The following is a 22,985-nucleotide window of genomic DNA, read 5'->3' as shown; positions in this document are numbered from 1 at the left end:
ACCCTGTCTCACTCCTTTCCCAACCACTGCTTCCCTTTCATGCCCCTCGACTCTTATAACTGCCATCTGGTTTCTGTACAAATTGTAAATAGCCTTTCGCTCCCTGTATTTTACCCCTGCCACCTTCAGAATTTGAAAGAGAGTATTCCAGTTAACGTTGTCAAAAGCTTTCTCTAAGTCTACAAATGCTAGAAATGTAGGTTTGCCTTTTCTTAATCTTTCTTCTAAGATAAGTCGTAAGGTTAGTATTGCCTCACGTGTTCCAACATTTCTACGGAATCCAAACTGATCTTCCCCGAGGTCTGCTTCTACCAGTTTTTCCATTCGTCTGTAAAGAATTCGCGTTAGTATTTTGCAGCTGTGACTTATTAAACTGACAGTTCGGTAATTTTCACATCTGTCAACACCTGCTTTCTTTGGAATTGGAATTATTACATTCTTCTTGAAGTCTGTGGGTATTTCGCCTGTCTCATACATCTTGCTCACCAGATGGTAGAGTTTTGTCATGACTGGCTCTCCCAAGGCCATCAGTAGTTCTAATGGAATGTTGTCTACTCCTGGCGCCTTGTTTCGACTCAGGTCTTTCAGTGCTCTGTCAAACTCTTCACGCAGTATCTTATCTCCCATTTCATCTTCATCTACATCCTCTTCCATTTCCATAATATTGTCCTCAAGTACATCGCCCTTGTATAGACCCTCTATATACTCCTTCCACCTTCCTGCCTTCCCTTCTTTGCTTAGAACTGGGTTGCCATCTGAGCTCTTGATATTCATACAAGTGGTTCTCTTCTCTCCAAAGGTCTCTTTAATTTTCCTGTAGGCAGTATCTATCTTACCCCTAGTGAGACAAGCCTCTACATCCTTACATTTGTCCTCTAACCATCCCTGCTTAGCCATTTTGCACTTCCTGTCGATATCATTTTTGAGACGTTTGTATTCCTTTTTGCCTGCTTCATTTACTGCATTTTTATATTTTCTCCTTTCATCAATTAAATTCAATATTTCCTCTGTCACCCAAGGATTTCTACTAGCCCTCGTCTTTTTACCTACTTGATTCTCTGCTGCCTTCACTACTTCATTCCTCAAAGCTACCCATTCTTCTTCTACTGTATTTCTTTCCCCCATTCCTGTCAATTGTTCCCTTATGCTCTCCCTGAAACTCTCTACAACCTCTGGTTCTTTCAGTTTATCCAGGTCCCATCTCCTTAAATTCCCACCTTTTTGCAGTTTCTTCAGTTTCAATCTGCAGTTCATAACCAATAGATTGTGGTCAGAATCCACATCTGCCCCTGGAAATGTCTTACAATTTAAAACCTGGTTCCTAAATCTCTGTCTTACCATTATATAATCTATCTGATACCTTTTAGTATCTCCAGGATTCTTCCATGTATACAACCTTCTTTTATGATTCCTGAACCAAGTGTTAGTTCTGATTAAGTTATGCTCTGTGCAAAATTCTACAAGGCGGCTTCCTCTTTCATTTCTTCCCCCCAATCCATATTCACCTACAAATTTCCTTCTCTCCCTTTTCCTACTGATGAATTGCAGTCACCCATGACTATTAAATTTTCGTCTCCCTTCACTACCTGAATAATTTCTTTTATCTCGTCATACATTTCATCAATTTCTTCGTCATCTGCAGAGCTAGTTGGCATATAAACTTGTACTACTGTAGTAGGCATGGGCTTTGTGTCTATCTTGGCCACAATAATGCGTTCACTATGCTGTTTGTAGTAGCTAACCCGCACTCCTATTTTTTTTATTCATTATTAAACCTACTCCTGCATTACCCCTATTTGATTTTGTATTTATAACCCTGTAATCACCTGACCAAAAGTCTTGTTCCTCCTGCCACCGAACTTCACTAATTCCCACTATATCTACCTTTAACCTATCCATTTCCCTTTTTAAATTTTCTAACCTACCTGCCCATAAAAACTTATATTTTCTGTGAGCTCTACCAGCACACACATCACAAGTACATTTGAGGTTTCCACAGTGTCAAATAATGTCACTCAGTCATCATCAACTGTTTCATATTTCTCCTCTTTAATGTAATATTCACTATGTAGAGAACTATCTGGTAGCATACAGTTGTAATAAAAGAAAGATGATATACTCAGTTCAAATAGCTAAAAGTGATGAATGGCTTACCTGATAATCTGCCATGCTCAGTGGGTCAAATTCATCGAGACAATCCGAATCCTACACCAATTGAAGAACAGTAATAGAAAAATAAAAATACAATGAATTAAGTATACTGAATTACCTACAATGGTTTTCAACACCAAAGAGAAAAGGATGCTAGCATCACTATTAGTTCATTTGTAACTGCTCCATAGTCTACATGGGAAATTAATGGTGTAATATTGTATAAACTATGATTTGAAGAAGCATCTCAATTAACTGTGTATGGTATGTTACAGACAAATTACATTGCTGCAAGCACATATTGACATAGCATAACCATGTGTTTTGCAATAAATAACATTAGTTCCAGCACAAGGTGGCTTGTCCACACAAGACTTCCAAGAGGACCTCAGTAAGCATCACAAATTCATTCCAATCCTAATATACTCGTCTTGCCCTGCAATTCATTGATCTTTCAATCAAGTTGCTCGAGCATGTCCTGTTCCCTATTCAAGGAGAATGCCTCCATATCACGAATACATGTGGACCAGCGGCATAACTGGGCCTGCAGCCACCCCCTCTGTTTAGGAGTCACATTGCTCCCCTGGAGAAACATAACATTTTGGAGCAAGTCCTCACCTCCCCCACTAATCAAACTTATGGTGTCACTAACTTGCCCTATGACCTCCCCAGAACTTGCAAGCAGGTTATGCGATGCCCCACACAATTTAGCAATTAATTCGGGCACCCCACCCTGTATGTGTTGCTTCCGAATCCAGAGTTCATAAATCAATTGATCATTTTTAACAGACCGAGCCCCAGGCAATCACGTTGCCCTATGATGATGGAAGTCACCGAAATATAACAATCAGGAATTATCACAAACAGCAACACTTGGCAAATAGAGGGATCAACAGCAAATGCAAAAGAGTGAAGCAGTTAGTTTAAAGTCACCCCACTGATCAAAGGGGAAAAATCAGTCTCTGCTACCATCTGATTGTACTCTTTCTACGAGGTCAAACTATTCTCCCAACCAGTTTCAATGACAAGTGACAAACAAACAGTTATCTTTAACGGTAATGATAAGGGAAAGGATTAATTTGCCCCAATGCTTCATTTTAGATTTTGCATTTATTGTCACACCTTTCAGTGTAAGCCACAGAACTAGCACTTGTATCAATGAGAGAATATTTGCACTTGTAATATTTGGTATATAACTTAAGAATGCATAAACAATAGGAATCTAAAATTAGTCCTTTTTAACAAATATTTTTAAGACCCTAAACAATAAAGATCAACAGTTAATACAGTCCCATAAACTTGAGCAAGGATCACCTTTTCAGTCTCTGAATGAAGTCAGTAGGTGATATAGGGGACAATCAGACATACATTAAATGTTACACTATTAAGGACGATCACTCATTAAGAATTACAACCACAAATTAAAGAAGATTTGTTTAAAGCAATTAACATCAATAGCAAATAATTAAGTCATGTCTCAGCAAATTTATCAAAACCAAATCTTTCAGTTCTATAACAATGTTGGATCATGGAATACGCTGGATTACCGACACAGAAGCTTAAATTTTACCAAACAGCAATTTCTCCAGGCCTAGAACTATCTTAATAGTGTACAAGACTTAGGTTATCCAGAACTATTCTAATATGCCTTTCTTGGGCATAGCAGTGGAGTAGATAATTAACCTCTTATTTCATTCTCCTGGAACATTGAGCTGCAATAGACACTAGGGCAACTCTTACCCCAGTGTGGCTCGGGAAAGAGGATGGCTCCACCAGGAGGAGGAAACATTTGCCCGAACTGGAAAGGGAACTCATCTAACACAAGCCACTAGGTTGGACAAAGACCAGTTGGCGATTTTTAATCATTAACAAAACCTTGCTGGCCAGTGAACAAAATTTACAGAGGCAAAGGAAGCTTTATTGGTGCTCACAAGAGCTGATAACTTCTGCAAATGAGATTCCAGCAGAACTACCACTGTAGTATCAATATGGGACTTCAGAGCTGAGGAGAGCAAGTCAATAATGGTCTCTACCCAACTGGCCCAACATTTCAGACAGACCAAGCAACTGACATCAGTCATGGCTAGGCAGATTACCAAATAGAAACTCTAGCACTACTTTAAATATAATTCAATAGAACACTTAAATGACACCAGGACTAAGCTCCTTAACACAAGAATATATACACAATAACAACCAAAGTTAAATATGCCTACATACTAAACACAACAGATATTGGCAAACATCAACATAATCTAGCTTTTCAGACATCCATAAAATTAATTGAATTTATCTCTCCGCCAGACAGTACAAGGATATTTAACATTTTACAATGTGCTTATCCAAACAGTGACCTATGCCGTCCATGGGAAAACAACGGTTTGCAGAAGGACCATAGCCAAAAAATTTTTTCTTTTTTATTTTATTTTATTTATTTATGTACTTATTTATTGTTCCGTGGGACCAAATTAAGGAGAAGTCTCCATGGTCATGGAACGAGTCAATACATGAAATTATAACACGATATTAGAAACAGATAAAATGAAATATAAAAAAAAACATATTCAGGTGACAAGTCGTAAGTTTAAATAAAGAAAATCAACAATGTAATACTGGAATTTGTTTAATTTTTTAGCTCTTCCAGGAGCTCCTCGACAGAATAGAAAGAGTGAGCCATGAGGAAACTCTTCAGTTTAGACTTAAAAGAGTTTGGGCTGCTGCTAAGATTTTTGAGTTCTTGTGGTAGCTTATTGAAAATGGATGCAGCAGATTACTGCACTCCTTTCTGCACAAGAGTCAAGGAAGTGCATTCCACATGCAGACTGTTTCTTTACAATGTGTGCCTTAAGTCAGTATGGTGTACAAATGCACGGTCATGTAAGGGGGCAGTAACACACGCAAGGTAATTTCCGATTACAAACTCAAAGCAGAGAAACGTTGCCACACAGTTATTAATAGCTCCCACAACACTGGGAGATTGGCCCTGCCAGACGATGACCGTTGCACTAACTAGAAGAAAAATCTTACTTTCAGTAACGACACCACCTTCTGGAGGTTATTGGCAGCAGCAGACAGACTTCATAGCTTCCCCAACCCATGAATGGAAACCAAATGTTGTCCACAGATATACGGACTCTTGTTTCCTCACACCATGGGTTTTTGGGCCCATCCAGACTTAGCATAGAGGGACCGAGCGTCCCACTGCAGAACGGTCGTCCAGGGCTGAACACTCGTCTCAACTGCCTCCTCTGCCCTGGGCACAGCACACAGCGCCTCCTCCCAGTGGGCGCACTCACAGAGGCTCCACAACGCCCTCTAGGAAAGCACGGAAACTCCAAACAGGAGTAAACCAAGGGAGAAACAGGAACTGTGGTAAATGACACGGTTCACATACCCACCAAGGTATAAGGAGACAAAGAGCTGAATGTGGCCTCCAAACAACACTGCACTTGCCATTTCTCATCTATACAAATCATTCCCCAAGCTTAAAGCAGAAATAAGTTGAAAAGAAAACATAGGATTAAATGAGGATTGAAGCACAGACCTTTGGATTTGTAGTGTGACGCCTTCGAACAATGTGACATGTCTATTCATCATCAATTTTTTATGTATGCAGGGCTTGGCCAGAAATGAAAGTTACAGAAGTAGGAGTTGCAGATCGCCAAGAGCTTAGAAAAAATAGTATTTTTGGCATAGGCTGAGCAAGGCATGAGCCATTTATGTTAGTTTGGTTTCCAGGCATTGGTTGGCACTTTGAAAAGAGTACGGAATGGTAATCTGAAAGTCATGGGGTCAAGATCCTATGTGGAAATTTATTTCTTTTTGTTTTTAATTTTATGCCAAGCTCTATATCTCCCACAAATTTTGACAAACTTGGTGATGATGAGTAGGTGCAGCCCTGCACCCCACTGTTCATTGAGTCTGACTGTAATTGGCTCTGTAGGTGAGTTGAGAGTTTCTTTTGTCTCAAAAAAGTTTGGACTATTTCACAAAAGAACTTCAAAGCTAAGGGTACAGTGAGGGCACACATAAGGTCAGAACTTGGGTTCAGTTGTTCCAGAAAGCAAAAATTTAAATTTCACCTAAAGATCTTAAGTGTAATAAGCCTGCCCATTTATCTGTGATCTGTCATGTACATAATATAAGAATATGCCACATGCAGTTGAATGTGTGTTTCTCTATAAATGCTACTACTTCCCTTTCACAAATTCCAAGATCCACTACGTGCAATCAGCCTAAAACTAGACCACAGATAGTTATATTTCTGAGAAAATAAATATTTACTAGACCTTAATGTATACAAGCAACTTACCTCCTCTTTCTTAACTCTGATAGGATCATATTCAGTACTGATGAACTCTTCATATACTTCAATCTGTAACAAACAAAGAACATACAAGCTGAGTATCATCGCTCATGTGGTATATGCACACACTAAATTCATGAAGCGAGGAAACTTTTAGATAAAGTATAAAATATGACTCAAGAGTAAAGATTTTTGTCAATGTAAAAAAATTTGTTTTTTCATTTATTCATTCATTTACTCACTCACATACACCATTTTGTAAAGCCCTACATGAAGGTAAGTTTTGAGAGGTGAGAAAAATGGCAAGACACACACTAACAACATGAACAGGCCAGGACTGGTGATATCTGTAAAGTACACTAACAACCTAATATCACTTGTGCTAGTCCACACACACTGATAACAATAGATATTACTTTTACATTACCTGATTTGTATATGCATATTATGTATGTAAAAAAATTCCACCTAGCATGTAAGAAATGTGAGACACGTGAAATACTCTAACAATTCAGGAAGAATGTAATAATTCCAACTCCCAAGAAGGCAGGTGCTGACAGATGGGAATATTACTGAACTGTAAGTTTAATAAGTTGTGACTGCAAAATACTAACATGAATTATTTACACAAGAGTGGAGTAACTTGTAGAAGTCAACTAAGAGTTCATTTTGGGATCTGAAAAATGTAGGAGCATGTGAAGAAATGATGACCTTACAACTGATCTCAGTAGATAACTGAAGAAAGACAAGCGTCTTTTTACAGTATTTGTAAATTTAGATTAAATAGACTGGGAAACTTTGAAGGTGGACTTATCTACATTGAGTCTAGATAGTTGACTGCTGTTATAAGAGTTGAAGGACATGAACCCAAGGCAGTAGTTGAGAAGGGAATGTGACTGAGTTGTACCCTATCTTCCCATTTTTTTCAGTCTGAACACCGGACAGGTAGTAAAAGAAACCAAGGAAAAAGTTAGAACAGAATTAATGTTCAAGAAGACGAAATAAAAACCAGTGTTTACTGATAAAACTGTAATTCTGTCAGACAGAAAAAGACTGGAAAGAATAATTGCACAGAAATGATGGAGTCTTCAAAAGGGCTTATAAGATGTAAATAAATATCCACAAAAGGACAACAGGGATGATGGAATGAAGTGAAATTAAATAATGTGATGCTGAGAGAACCAGATTAGGAGTAGCAGATGATTTTCGCTATTTGAAGAAAAAATACCTGATGATGGCCAAAGTAGAGGGGATGCTACATGAAGACAAGCAATAGAAAAAACATATCTCCACAAAGAAGTTAACATCAAACACATATTTAAGTTAGGAAAACTTTTTTGAAGGTATTTGTCTGAAGTGTAGTCTCATACAGATGTCAAATGTGAATGATAAACACTTCAGAAAAGAATAGAGGCATTTGAAACATGATACATGATGCTACACAAGAAGGCTGATGGAAGGTGCTAAATCAATCTGGGTACCAACTGACTACAAGAAGCTATCATTTTGTAGGATACATCACACGGAATTAAGAAACTGTCAACTGGGTAATGGTGAGAAGTGTAGGGGTTAGTTTAGAAACTGTTGAGAAAGGAGGCTTACTACAGTAATGAGATTCAAATGGACATAGCTAGCAGTAGTAAGTAAGTAAGTGTCATGTGACTAGGGTCTCCCCATCAGGTGGACCGTTCGCCGGGTGCAAGTCTTTTGATTTGAGCCACTTCGGCGACTGTGTGTCAATGGGGATGAAATAATGATTAGGACAACACAGCTTCCAGTCCCTGAGCAGAGAAAATCTCCAACCCAGCCGGGAATTGAACCCGGGCCCTTACCATTGACATTCTGTCATGTTGACCACTGAGCTACCAGGGGTGAACGCTAGCAGTAGTTATCCTAATATTTTGTTTCTGAATGAAGCACTGCTTATAAATCAAGGGCAAATCCATTTCTGCATCATGCAAACTGGTTAGTTGAAAATCCACACTGACAGAGAGAAAAGGATAAACAACTGTGTTCTGTCAACATGTGGTATATGCTTTGGAGGGACTGCATCATTTGTCCTTTTTTTATTGATGGAGTTTCTACAGTTTCTAACATATGTCGCATCCGTTTTAGAGTCCACTAGATACAAAACAATCCACATAATACCACCATGACAAATCTTCTATCCACGCATCACAGATGACTACAGATCTTCATGTCACAACACTTTGAGACCATTCGACTGATTGCTTGTAAAATATGAAATGGCCTGCCCACTCACCAGCCATAACACCTTTGGTCTTTTACTGGTTTAGAATATTAAAACAGGCAACTTACAATGCAAAATCAATGTATCCTGTGGTCATGAAGCACCATGCAACACATTTTGTACACTAGAACAGAGATTAGTGGGACCTCTTCACCTGACAGTGGGACAGAGGCGGAGCAACATATACTATTGCTAAGACCAATAGTAGCCTTTATTTGATGGCAAAAGAATGGCAATTGCTGCTAAGATAAACATTGTTGGATTCACTAGACAGTCTTTCATGACTACCTGACTTGTCTGTCTGTGCTAGATTAAGGGTTAACCTGTTACCTGTGAACCAATTTCATGCTTCTTCAGTTATCCTCCAGAAATGTGTAGTATTATGACTCTTGACCCTTTTTCAGAACATGTATTATTAGCAAATGTCACTGAAGTGTTTTCTATCAATACATTGAAGTCTTATCAGATTTGTGTTACATCGCTCAACACCCACAAATTCCTCCATAGCGAACTGTCTGTTTATCAAACATTTAATCTTTGCTGTAGTGCAGTGCTGTGGAGGAAGAAGAGAACATGAGCTGGTCAATATAGGCAATTGGGATGGGATCGTATTCAAAAAGTATCTACCCTTCTCCACCTCCAAACACACAACCCACTACACATTATATTGCTTAGAAGTGGTTTGCAGCACTGTCATCATGTATTACTATCTGATCATGTTCCACATGTTCCACCATTATACACTTTGTCGGACTCTCTTTAGGATATCAGAGAAAAAAGTAAACAATACTGTGTTTTTTTTTAAAGTCTTCAGCAACTAGAAGCGTTAAAAATTACTTAAACAAGTTAGAAAATTCGTCACATTGTTGGCTATAGCTTAGGGAAAACTGCACCTTTCCATATTTACTCATTGTGAATATCTCTATTGTGGACTGTCTCATCCTGCATACAGGCGAAATGAGCATCAAGAGTAAAGCATAATTAACATAACTGGAGCCAAATATTTGGGTAAATTACAGAATGAGTGGCTAAAAAGGTACATTTTTAAAATCCTGCCTGATGTCAACTGCTAAACTGTAACAGACTTTGAACCAGACTCCCAAACTAATTAACTGTAAACAGAGATGCTTAGTCCATATGGAAATTACTTTTAATTCCAGTACTGTGATTTTGACTCACATTTCAGACTATTTTCATCATTATTACTAACAACAAATAGACATAGTATCCAAGGCCCTGGCAAAATCACAATATTAAGAGGATAAGTCTTAACTTTTAGTTCTAGTAGACATTACATACTGATATAACATATTCTGTCCACTGTAGAGAAGTCTTAATGGAAGACTAACAGCTGTTATTCAATATTATGTTACCAATAACCTTCTGAAGAAAAGGGGAAAAAAAATGAGAACATGGGAAGGGGGATACGGATCTATGGTCACAGCTCACTTGCATACATCCACTTTTATAAATGTGTTTTACCACAGCATATTGCACTCTTTCAGCAAATACACCTCAACTCACTGGCCAACTGCAAAGATATCCAAACGAGGTGGGGTACTATAAAGTTGACACTATATTTCAGTATTTTGGCTGAAATAACATCATAAATCACAAATTTTACTTCTTTTTGATGATCTGAAGATATTGTAATCCCTTCTATAGTTCATAAGGCAAAACTAAAGTCTAATGGAGGAATGGGTAATACCTGTAGAAGTGTATTGCATCTCATTTCAACAATTCATTTCTTACCCCCTTTGTTTACAGCTAATGTTTGGCTTATAAATTCAATGAACTGTTCCAATGACTTGAATTTAATTTCATCTGTTTCACTGCTACACTCCTCACGGAGTTCTCATCATTTGTTTTACAGAGTTAAGAAAATTTCTTTCGAATAATGCCCAAACTTCTTTTGTCTTGTTCTTGTAATTTTGAATTTTTTAGGTGTAGTGCATAGTTTTGTCTTTCTCACAATTCTGTAATTCTACTTGAAGTGCACATTGTTTTGATTAGAGCTAGTCTTCTGAATTATGTACAGCTCTAAAGCTCACTCTTCCTGAAAAGACACTTTGATCTCTGTTGTTAACCATCCTCTCTAATGGGAGGGAAACATACGTTGCACGTACACCAGGGGTGGTACTGATGATCACCACCATTCCAACCTTGGATTTTCCTCAAATAGGTTATTCTTCCTCCCCCCATGAACCATGGACCTTGCCGTTGGTGGGGAGGCTTGCGTGCCTCAGCGATACAGATAGCCGTACCGTAGGTGCAACCACAACGGAGGGGTATCTGTTGAGAGGCCAGACAAACGTGTGATTCCTGAAGAGGGGCAGCAGCCTTTTCAGTAGTTGCAAGGGCAACAGTCTGGATGATTGACTGATCTGCCCTTGTAACAATAACCAAAACGGTCTTGCTGTGCTGGTACTGCGAACGGCTGAAAGCAAGGGGAAACTACAGCCGTAATTTTTCCCGAGGGCATGCAGCTTTACTGTATGATTACATGATGATGGCGTCCTCTTGGGTAAAATATTCCGGAGGTAAAATAGTCCCCCATTCGGATCTCCGGGCGGGGACTACTCAAGAGGATGTCGTTATCAGGAGAAAGAAAACTGGCGTTCTACGGATCGGAGCGTGGAATGTCAGATCCCTTAATCGGGCAGGTAGGTTAGAAAATTTAAAAAGGGAAATGGATAGGTTGAAGTTAGATATAGTGGGAATTAGTGAAGTTCGGTGGCAGGAGGAACAAGACTTCTGGTCAGGTGACTACAGAGTTATAAACACAAAATCAAATAGGGGTAATGCAGGAGTAGGTTTAATAATGAATAAAAAAATTGGAGTGCGGGTAAGCTACTACAAACAGCACAGTGAACGCATTATTGTGGCCAAGATAGATACGAAGCCCACGCCTACTACAGTAGTACAAGTATATATGCCAACTAGCTCTGCAGATGACGAAGAAATTGAAGAAATGTATGATGAAATAAAAGAAATTATTCAGATTGTGAAGGGAGACGAAAATTTAATAGTCATGGGTGACTGGAATTCGAGTGTAGGAAAAGGGAGAGAAGGAAACATAGTAGGTGAATCTGGATTGGGGGACAGAAATGAAAGAGGAAGCCGCCTGGTCGAATTTTGCACAGAGCACAACATAATCATAACTAACACTTGGTTTAAGAATCATGAAAGAAGGTTGTATACATGGAAAAACCCTGGAGATACTAAAAGGTATCAGATAGATTATATAATGGTAAGACAGAGATTTAGGAACCAGGTTTTAAATTGTAAGACATTTCCAGGGGCAGATGTGGACTCTATTGGTTATGACCTGTAGATTAAAACTGAAGAAACTGCAAAAAGGTGGGAATTTAAGGAGATGGGACCTGGATAAACTGAAAGAACCAGAGGTTGTACAGAGATTCAGGGAGAGCATAAGGGAGCAATTGACAGGAATGGGGGAAATAAATACAGTAGAAGAAGAATGGGTAGCTTTGAGGGATGAAGTAGTGAAGGCAGCAGAGGATCAAGTAGGTAAAAAGACGAGGGCTAGTAGAAATCCTTGGGTAACAGAAGGAATATTGAATTTAATGGATGAAAGGAGAAAATATAAAAATGCAGTAAGTGAAACAGGCAAAAAGGAATACAAACGTCTCAAAAATGAGATCGACAGGAAGTGCAAAATGGGTAAGCAGGGATGGCTAGAGGACAAATGTAAGGATGTAGAGGCCTATCTCACTAGTGGTAAGATAGATACCGCCTACAGGAAAATTAAAGAGACCTTTGGAGATAAGAGAACCACTTGTATGAATATCAAGAGCTCAGATGGAAACCCAGTTCTAAGCAAAGAAGGGAAAGCAGAAAGGTGGAAGGAGTATATAGAGGGTCTATACAAGGGCGATGTACTTGAGGACAATATTATGGAAATGGAAGAGGATGTAGATGAAGATGAAATGGGAGATATGATACTGCGTGAAGAGTTTGACAGAGCACTGAAAGACCTGAGTCGAAACAAGGCCCCCGGAGTAGACAATATTCCACTGGAACTACTGACGGCCGTGGGAGAGCCAGTCCTGACAAAACTCTACCATCTGGTGAGCAAGATGTATGAAACAGGCGAAATACCCTCAGACTTCAAGAAGAATATAATAATTCCAATCCCAAAGAAAGCAGGTGTTGACAGATGTGAAAATTACCGAACTATCAGCTAAATAAGTCACAGCTGCAAAATACCAACACGAATTCTTTACAGACGAATGGAAAAACTAGTAGAAGCCAACCTCGGGGAAGATCAGTTTGGATTCCGTAGAAACACTGGAACACGTGAGGCAATACTGACCTTACGACTTATCTTAGAAGAAAGATTAAGGAAAGGCAAACCTACGTTTCTAGCATTTGTAGACATAGAGAAAGCTTTTGACAATGTTGACTGGAATACTCTCTTTCAAATTCTAAAGGTGGCAGGGGTAAAATACAGGGAGCGAAAGGATATTTACAATTTGTACAGAAACCAGATGGCAGTTATAAGAGTCGAGGGACATGAAAGGGAAGCAGTGGTTGGGAAGGGAGTAAGACAGGGTTGTAGCCTCTCCCCGATGTTGTTCAATCTGTATATTGAGCAAGCAGTAAAGGAAACAAAAGAAAAATTCGGAGTAGGTATTAAAATTCATGGAGAAGAAATAAAAACTTTGAGGTTCGCCGATGACATTGTAATTCTGTCAGAGACAGCAAAGGACTTGGAAGAGCAGTTGAATGGAATGGACAGTGTCTTGAAAGGAGGATATAAGATGAACATCAACAAAAGCAAAACAAGGATAATGGAATGTAGTCTAATTAAGTCGGGTGGTGCTGAGGGAATTAGATTAGGAAATGAGGCACTTAAAGTAGTAAAGGAGTTTTGCTATTTGGGGAGCAAAATAACTGATGATGATCGAAGTAGAGAGGATATAAAATGTAGGCTGGCAATGGCAAGGAAAGCGTTTCTGAAGAAGAGAAATTTGTTAACATCCAGTATTGATTTAAGTGTCAGGAAGTCATTTCTGAAAGTATTCGTATGGAGTGTAGCCATGTATGGAAGTGAAACGTGGACGATAAGTAGTTTGGACAAGAAGAGAATAGAAGCTTTCGAAATGTGGTGCTACAGAAGAATGCTGAAGATTAGATGGGTAGATCACATAACTAATGAGGAAGTATTGAATAGGATTGGGGAGAAGAGAAGTTTGTGGCACAACTTGACCAGAAGAAGGGATCGGTTGGTAGGACATGTTCTGAGGCATCAAGGGATCACCAATTTAGTATTGGAGGGCAGCGTGGAGGGTAAAAATCGTAGAGGGAGACCAAGAGATGAATACACTAAGCAGATTCAGAAGGATGTAGTTTGCAGTAGGTACTGGGAGATGAAAAAGCTTGCACAGGATAGAGTAGCATGGAGAGCTGCATCAAACCAGTCTCAGGACTGAAGACCACAACAACAACAACAGGTTATTCTTTACTTAGAGGCTATAAACTGTAAACACAGGTAGAATAGAATTCTGAAATGAATGTCATGACACAGGGAGGTGTAACTCTTCCAGGTACCAGGAGTCTCACTTTCCTCATTTGCACACAGAAGCCATTTTGTTCCATGGGTCTGTAGGGGATATTTTATTATGTAGACATTGTTTCTCATTTGGGACTTTGTAATAGGCGCAGTCTTGAATAAGTAACTGGAAGGTAATTTCAGGTTCACTGCATAGACCACAAAATCAGGAGTAAAAAAAGAAATGATTGCTTTCAACACTTTGATGGCACATTTCTTGTGTGTTTTTTGTTTCTGTTTCTGACTGCACTTTTTCATTTTATAATGGTGGAATTTTACAGCTAGTAACACATGAACACATGACTACGGCTGTTGGATCTGCAGCAGATTCCATTATTGCTTGTAGTACAATTTTCAGAGTTTCACTTCTGGGGAATCAGCTAACAACATATTTCATTGTTTTGCACTCAGCAGTACTCCATCTGAAGTGATGGAGTGTGAAAAGCTGGGCCCATTTCATAAAATCTGAAAGAATTGTTTAAAAGGAAGAAAGAAATATGCACCAAAATGAAAGTTGGTGAAGCCCCCTTACAACTTATATAACTACTCATGAGAGAGAACATACCATTACCTATGAAGATCTATGCATTTGGGCTCCTTAATTGCAAACGAGATGAACACTGATAATTTCTGCTTATTCAAGGTGGTTAAGCAGAATCAAGCAGTCATAAAATTACATAGTTTACATTTTGTGGATGTTTCAAGGTGGTGCCTTTATTAGGATATACTATAGGGAAATTCAAAGCTAATGAGAAGACAAAGCTTATTGTTATCTAAGCAACTGCAGCATATACCACTGGTTAATCAAAGATTCAAGTGAGAACTGTGTGCAGACCATAACTCACTACTTCATAGTAAAACATGGCGTTTTCTAATCTCCAATGCTATGACACATTTGTACACAAATAATACAAGTCTTGTGTCAGTCTTCAGAAGCCTCAGGGAAATTAGGACCAAAAGTTGAAAAGGAAAGATAACATGAAAGGATCTTGTAATTGACAATGTAGGAAAAGACATGCTACTTACTGTCAAGAAGACACGTTATGTTGCAGACAGGCACAATTAAAAGAACTCACATAAATCTTTCAGTCACAGTCTTCACCAGTAAAAGACACAAACCATTCATACACACAAGCAAGCACACTTCATCCACACACGACAGCTAACTCCAGCATCTAAGGCCAGAATGCAACTATCACATGGTATGCAAGCAGCAGTCTGGAGGGGGTGGGGAAAGGGGACGGGGTAGTAGTGTAGGAGTGGGGAGAGAGGCTGATGCTGTCTGGAATGTTTAGGGACTAATCTTGTAATTAATTTATCAAAGTATGGAGAAATATGAAACACCAGGTTACAACATTTTGTTCAAAACTTCTTGCTGTCTGGAGAAAATAATTCACTGCTTTTGTTGGACCACTGGGCTGTACATATCAGCTATGTCTTTCTGGAAGATGACAAAATGACTTGATATTATATGAATTCCCTAGGAATAATTAATGTGATTCAATCCTTGACAAAAAATTTCTCAACAGTAGTAAGTAGTTTTCAGAAAATTGTAGGACAATCTGAGACAGCTATATCTCCATCATTTCACATTTATCAGCAGGAAAATACCTTTCAACTTTAGTTATTCGTGTTGTAAGTTTTCAAATTTGATCAAATATGTCTAGTAAACAAAACAATATGCAGAACAGAGATCATCTCAATTTTATCTAAATAAAACTAGCAATTACTGAGAAGTGCTTACTGCAGTAACTTCCATTTTTGTTAAGTGTACCTAGTGCAAGGAAAATGTTTCTTTCTGTCACTCTGTGAACATTTCTTATTTTTGTGACAACTATAAGGAATAACAAAGGAATTATTTCATTGTGAGTAAAATGTGCAAATTTCAGAATTCATTACTATAACTGTTCTATATGGATTATTTTAAATTATGTGTGTGTATGTACTATTCCAGTTTAAAACAAAGAATTCCTAATTGAAGTGATGGAAGAAATGTAATGTAAAGTCAAAATGTGCCACAAATTTCATTCTCTGTTAGTCATCTTTGCAATAATACATATAAAACAGTTTAGGTGTATGTCAGATTTGGTAAAACTTAAGTGCTTGTAATTTCCATGTCTGTGTGTAGCCCTGGATTGTAACACTATTCTCTCTTGTCACAATTACTTCTGCTCATTCACTGTTCCACACACTAGTCAAAAAGTGCCATCAATAGTAGATCAACATGTGACAAAAAATATTAACTTCCACCATTTTTCAAAAATATTTAAAATTTGTCCTAGCAGCTAAAATTTTCAATGTTCATTTCTCCTGAAAAATTTCCACATGGGTTCTGAACTGTCAGAGTGGATCATTCCCTTGTGAGTTTTTTCATTTCCATGCAAAAGTCTATCAATGGACTATCGGCTTTTGTTTCACATAAGAGAGAATATTGATACCAAAGCATTTTAGTTTATCAAGAATAATTTTGTTCTCCACACAAGCAAAAACCTTAGCAACCCAAAAGGATGATCCAAGTACATAGTTTTTCTTGTTTTGCTCTATTGAGACTTCATATGAGAAGTTGTAAATGATTTTCTCTGGGAAACATCACTTACTAACAGCCAATTCTATAACTAATACAATATGTATGCAGAATTAGCCATACTGTGTATAGGTTGGGATTATTGCATCACCCTATGTATAGATGCAATATGAGGACAGGAAAAAGCTGTTTTATTTTCAGCCAATTTTGCCTCTATTTTTGACAATGTTTGTATTATTGTATGCCAAGTTTTGTGTCTTTTTGTTAAAGTTTGATTTTAGTTTGTGATGGGTTATTTTTAAGTGCTTCGTGCTGTTTATTTCTGTTTTCTTTCATTGTTTTATTATCTTTGTTGCAGATGATAACTATGAATTACAATATGTCTGTTGACATCAGATTTATTTACATTACTGGAGAAAGAAAACATTTTTTTAAATCTTAAATTTAATATATTAGAAATAAAATCTCTCTCCAACCATACACTTTAAAGTTTTTTAAATGAATACATTGACACAACTTTAAAATTCTCTCCTTTAGTATTATACCATCAACCCAACATTTTGCAGCAGCATGAAAGCAGCTGTCCAGAATCTTTATTTGAACTCAACAGACAAACTGCCTTCAGTCCATCATCATATGTTTCACAATATCTGCATCTCTTGTTGGCACAGAAATTTTTTACTATTAAATTATGAAGGGATGTGATTCATTAGCTTGGATCTGTGGCTTGGAGTTGCTTGCCAAGTTTGAAGGCGAAACTCTGTGATTCAGTATTTGCTTCACTTCTGCCTGAATTATTTGTCACTTCTAATTTTTCAGAAGCTTATTTTCAAAATGTCAAATTATCAAAAATTTGTTTACCCATATTTATAAAGAATCATTCAAACTCATTTCACTTGGAATACAGGAAAACACATTTCCTAATATTTACACAGAAGTTGTACAAAACTGACTTGCTATGGAGAGATCACAAATGCAATTCAACTGCCCTGCACATCTGAATAGTATGCTGGTGAAAATATGAATATAACCAAATATAGTACTTGATTTTCACAAACCCATAAATCAACATGATGCTTCTGTCAACCAGTCACAACACAGGGCATAAATCATACAAACATGACTGACATTACACTACTTGGTGAATGATGTTTGTGATGAGTAGCCCAATCTGTTGCGTAGCCCAATGTCTAGGTTGTGTTGAAAGGTGGTAATTTGGTTGTGAGTTGGCAAAGCCAATAAATGTGATTCCATAAAAGCTATCATCCTACTCAGTAGCACGACTTAAAAACCATCAATTTATCTTATGTGCTGATAATGATATTTGCATACCATCATATACTCTGTCTTGCAAGTGGTTGATAGACGCAAAACTACCAATGTCATATTGATACACATGTCTGCAAAGCTGAAATGCTGTATTTGATAGTTTTCATATTTATAATTGTGTACAAAGAAAATATGGAGTTTACTTGATGCACCACATTAAAGATCTCTCATACATGCATTACTTTTTATTCCATTTGTTGTCCCAGTATATCTACATGTAACATCTGTGATTAAAACTGCTATCAAACTGGAGTTCATTGGAAGCATCATGTTTTCATTTTACAATACATCTAGAGCTGTAGTTCTTTACACATGACATGAACTGTCATTGAAACATTGCACACGAATCTCAGCTCACAAAAAATTAAAAACCCAATGTCAACATTCAACCACTACTGTCTTCACATTTATGACAGTGTTTCATAAAACTGGGACAAGACTAAATTTCATTAATTTCATAAAAAGTGCCAATTGTGTTATGTGGCTAAAAACTGTCAATTTCTCATTACTTTTTGTGCTACTGTGTACACAAAACTGTTCTTTCCCTGTTATCTATGATGTACAAAAATTATTGTCTTCCTTTAACTATATACAACGGATGTTCAATAAGTAATGCAGCACAATTTTTTAATGGGAAATTATGATTGAAAAAATGAGGGATTTGCTATGGGACATCATAAACATCAGCCAATATAGTTTAATGATGTTCTGATATGTGGTAGTGCTATATGTAGCCTTCAAAAAGGCATTTGTTATTACAGAGGTGGGTTCCAAGCAGAGAGCTGTCACCGAGTTTCCTTTGGTGGAAAACCAGAGCATGGCAGATATTCATAGGTGCCTGAGGGATGTCTTCAGACACACAAGAATGAAGAAAAGCACAGTGAGCTGCTGGGCAAGGCATCTGTCATCATTATAAAAAGGGTGCACAACCCTCATAAAATCGAAGAAAAAACTTCACCGTGTTCGTTGCCAGAAAAATGCAAATGAACTTCACTTTCTTCACGACAAGGCAAGGCCTCACAAAAATCTGTGCACCTGAGAGAAGCTCACAAAACTTCATTGGACTGTTCTTCCTCACCCACACTACAACCTGGATCTTGCACATTAAAACATTCATCTGTTTGTCCAAATGAAGGATGTACTCCATTGGAAGCTGCACACAAATGACAGAAAGATGTAGCAGCATGTTGTCTCTAATGACAACCAGTAGAGTGCTACCATGTGGGCATACAGGTCCTCCCAGTATGGTGGTTTAAGGTCATTGCACTGAATGGAAATAATGTTTAAAAATAAGATTTTGTAGGAAAAAAGTGGGGAATAATATGGTGTATTGACATCCTCAATAAAATCAACTTGCTTTCAGAAAAAAGTGTTCCATTACTTAACTAACTTTCATACACAACTGCACATACTTCAGCACAATACATGGTAAGTCATCAACTGAACAGGCCACAATAGACACTAACAATGTAAACATATCGGAAGGCCAATTATTTGAACTGAAAGCTAAAGTTAACTGCATAGTGGCATCAACTGGCAACTCAGGCACAAATATATGATTAAAAATATTTGCAGTATAAAACAGAATGAGGTAAAGCTCTCTAAAAAAGAAAATGAGTAAAAAATTATTTAACTATTGATATGTAAGTAACATGGAAAAGTAGGATACATAATGCCTCTCTGTAGTTGCCATCTGCAATGTACAGTTATCTGCCAGAACAAAATAACAATTAGATCAAACTACTACTCGCCAAGTGTGAACCAGCAGTAACAGGAACCACCAAGAAACTAAAAGCAATAACAGCGAGAAGGCATCAAAACAGACAAGAAAATATTTGGAAAAATGCTTTATTATGGAAAGAGGATTTTCATTTAAAAACTGTTCTATGAATTTTTTCAAATTTGTAAAAATCACAAACTCACAAAGCTAATCCAAATGGCATCCTTTAGGAATATAGTGACATAATAAGATGTTGATCTGTGTGTCATACTTTATGTGAAAAATTCTTTTTTTATATGTGAACCAATAGCTGTTTTATAACTATCTTTGTTACGAAGTTCTCTAAAACTGACATCAACATACATGTCTCTCTAACTAATATAGTATATTAGCATCTCATTTGTTATTAACTATTCATTCTTGAAACCCTATTTTATGTCAAAGCTTATTATAATTATTGAAGCCCATTCCCATTTGAGTCTTGGAGGAAGAAAGAGCAATACTTTCAGACACTTTTACTGTAAGACCACACATTTCTTTATTTGCATTTTGCATTTGTCATCTATAGTGCTCCTTGTAGGGTTTCCAAGGGTATGGGATTTTGTTTCATATGGTATTGATCTCTTCATCACTCATTACAGAGAGATAGTGATCAAACTTTTTTGTCATTAATCCATGACATGGAATTCAGTTTTATCATTATAGATTCCTACTTAAAACATTTGTGTAATAGCTCTTGTGCCTGTACTTCTGTCACATTCAAAGCAGCTATCAATAGGTATTACTTTTGTAACCCAATGTAACAGCATAACATCTCAAAAAGTTATTTGTTTTTATGCACAACTGAACATATAATATACAAAAATTTATATTTTAAACCAATTAACTACAACAACTAAGTATTCTAAACACTGATCTAAAATTTTTATTTAGTGTCCCTCAATTTGACATACAGATGGAGCAGATGGGCAAGTGTGGGTCATGCAGCACAGCAGTGCAAGAAGCTATTGGGGCAGTGCGCACTCCATTTGTATAGGCACAACTGCTCACCTGGGTGTCTACTTGCTGGCAGCTATAGGTCGGATCAGCCAGTTATTTAGCTGACATCATTAACACACACCTGACTTGCACATTGCACCATCCTCAGGGATCTGCGTGCTAGTTGTTTTCCATCATATGGGCTGGTCATGTTTGTACTTTCCTTTGTGCCAGTCTCTATGCTGGTGTTCCAACTCCCTGCTCCTCTGCTGCCTTCAATTGAGAGCCAGTTTCAAAGACTGTACAGAAATGTGGGGCAAGCACCTGCTTCAGTCCATGCTGCACTGTTAAGTAAGGTGTATCATTAACCTAGCTGATATGGCTGCCTTGCTATTGTCCAGCAGTGTGAGATTCTACAAAATAGTGCAAAATTTGAAACCCTCTACCAAGCTCAAGAAACTTACCTTTGCAAAACACCTCAATGTCTCTCACTCAAGTGTCCCAAATGTGCTACCTCCTATACGGACTCACTATATACAAATGTGATAATCTAACATGTGATCTTGAGGTGCAAACTAGGGCACTGGCCTTGTCAGATCCTCCTTTACATGAAGTTGACCTGATTGCTGAATCACATGTACTATGGTAGCAGCAATGGATGTGCTTTCCAACAACTGACAGGGGGAGAAATTAGATTTTCACAGTAAGCAGACCCCTGGTGCCCTGTGCAGCTGACCAGCCAACCTTGCCTTCTGTCAAGTAACTGTGCAATGACACCAATGACAACATGTGGTGATATCACAACACTACCTGCCTTTCCCTGCAGGAATCTCAGTGGGTACAAGTATGTCAAAAAGTTGTGATCCCCATTCATGATGTTGGTTGGACATCCAGCGCTGTTCTTCCTCCGCACCCGTTTCTGCTCAAAGAGAAAGTTGGCAGTCCTAACATGAGTGTCATTTGGTACATATTAGACAGGCTTGCTTATTCACAGGCTCCACGTGTAAGGTATGCTGAAAAGGAGGCCATTCAGTATCCTTTTATGACAGTCGTCATGCTGCAGGATGGTCTTCAAGAGTCCCAGAGTTTCCACAGGACTTTGAGGCTGTTTACAATGCCCTACAAGCATTGACTGAGTGTATTCCATTGACTCTGGTGGTGGATGGGCAACTGATTGAGTTTTAGGCAGATACATGGGCAACAGTCAGCCTAATTAACTTACAGGGGAAAATAGCGTAGTCAGCTGTCCGATGCAGTGAAAGCTTAGCAGGGTGAAAATGAGGGGATGCCTATTTAGCCTTAGGTGCCAACACTCTATAGTTTCTGAAAAAATTCAATGAAAGTTTCATTGTGACAGTATCAGTTCTCTTGTGTAATGTATATCTAGGTGAGTTGGAAACAAACTGCCCTGAATACAGTTTTGAATTTTAGCACCATGTGTTCAAATCCAGTCTCCTGTATTTTTTCCCCTCTCTCTTTTGTTGTCATGGAAATATGTGAGTTCAATATCTTTTCTACCATCATGATGTAATTATAGACAAAAGAAGAAAGCATTTCAAATACTTGTTGTATTGTTTATCATCAGATGTAGTATTAAAGAGAGATTTATCATCACAACTGACATGGATTAACGCTTTCCAAAAAACTGTTACCAACAGTATTTGCTCCTCTTATTGTCAGAGGCAAATACGGTCCTCAAATCCACCAAGGCTTAAACCAATTAGTGGTAGACAACATAATGTGTACTCAACAGCCATAAAATCAGGACAGCTCACAAAAGAAACATATCATCAGTATTTGGAAAAAGTTTTGCGACCGTATGTAAAAATGGAGCCATTTCTCTACATTACTGAATCATACAGTGAGCAAAGTGGTCAATTATATGATTGGCTCTTTGTCGATGAAATCAGAATACTAACATTTTCATTAAAACGTCTATCGGCCATAGTGTATGTCATTATGTTAACCCTGTAGCATATCCTTTTACTGACGGGTGAAGAACAGCATTTGATAATTACATAAGTAATCTCTTCTCATTACACAGAGAAGGGAAATCCCAAGTAGAACTGAAGCTATTACAATACACGGCTTCATCCATAATCAACTGCAGGCTCCAGCTTTCAAGAAAATGCTTTCACACACATAGTTTTC

At 37.9% G+C, this 22,985-nt stretch overlaps 1 protein-coding gene across 1 annotated transcript in view; it reads right to left on the bottom strand.

Annotated features, from left to right (window-relative positions):
• The window catches only part of LOC126427264 (uncharacterized), a 121,088-nt gene that overhangs the window by 74,261 nt on the left and 23,842 nt on the right, over nucleotides 1-22,985 (bottom strand). Inside the window, exons 5-6 of the mRNA XM_050089517.1 lie at nucleotides 6,464-6,526; nucleotides 2,155-2,205 (exon numbers count right to left, since the gene is read on the bottom strand). Of these exons, the coding sequence (XP_049945474.1) occupies nucleotides 2,155-2,205; nucleotides 6,464-6,526 (114 nt within the window). The remainder of the gene's footprint in view (nucleotides 1-2,154; nucleotides 2,206-6,463; nucleotides 6,527-22,985) is intronic.

This window comes from Schistocerca serialis, chromosome 11 (genome assembly GCF_023864345.2).
Source record: "Schistocerca serialis cubense isolate TAMUIC-IGC-003099 chromosome 11, iqSchSeri2.2, whole genome shotgun sequence".
Taxonomy (NCBI): domain Eukaryota; kingdom Metazoa; phylum Arthropoda; class Insecta; order Orthoptera; family Acrididae; genus Schistocerca; species Schistocerca serialis.
This window is presented reverse-complemented; position numbering and strand designations above follow the sequence as displayed.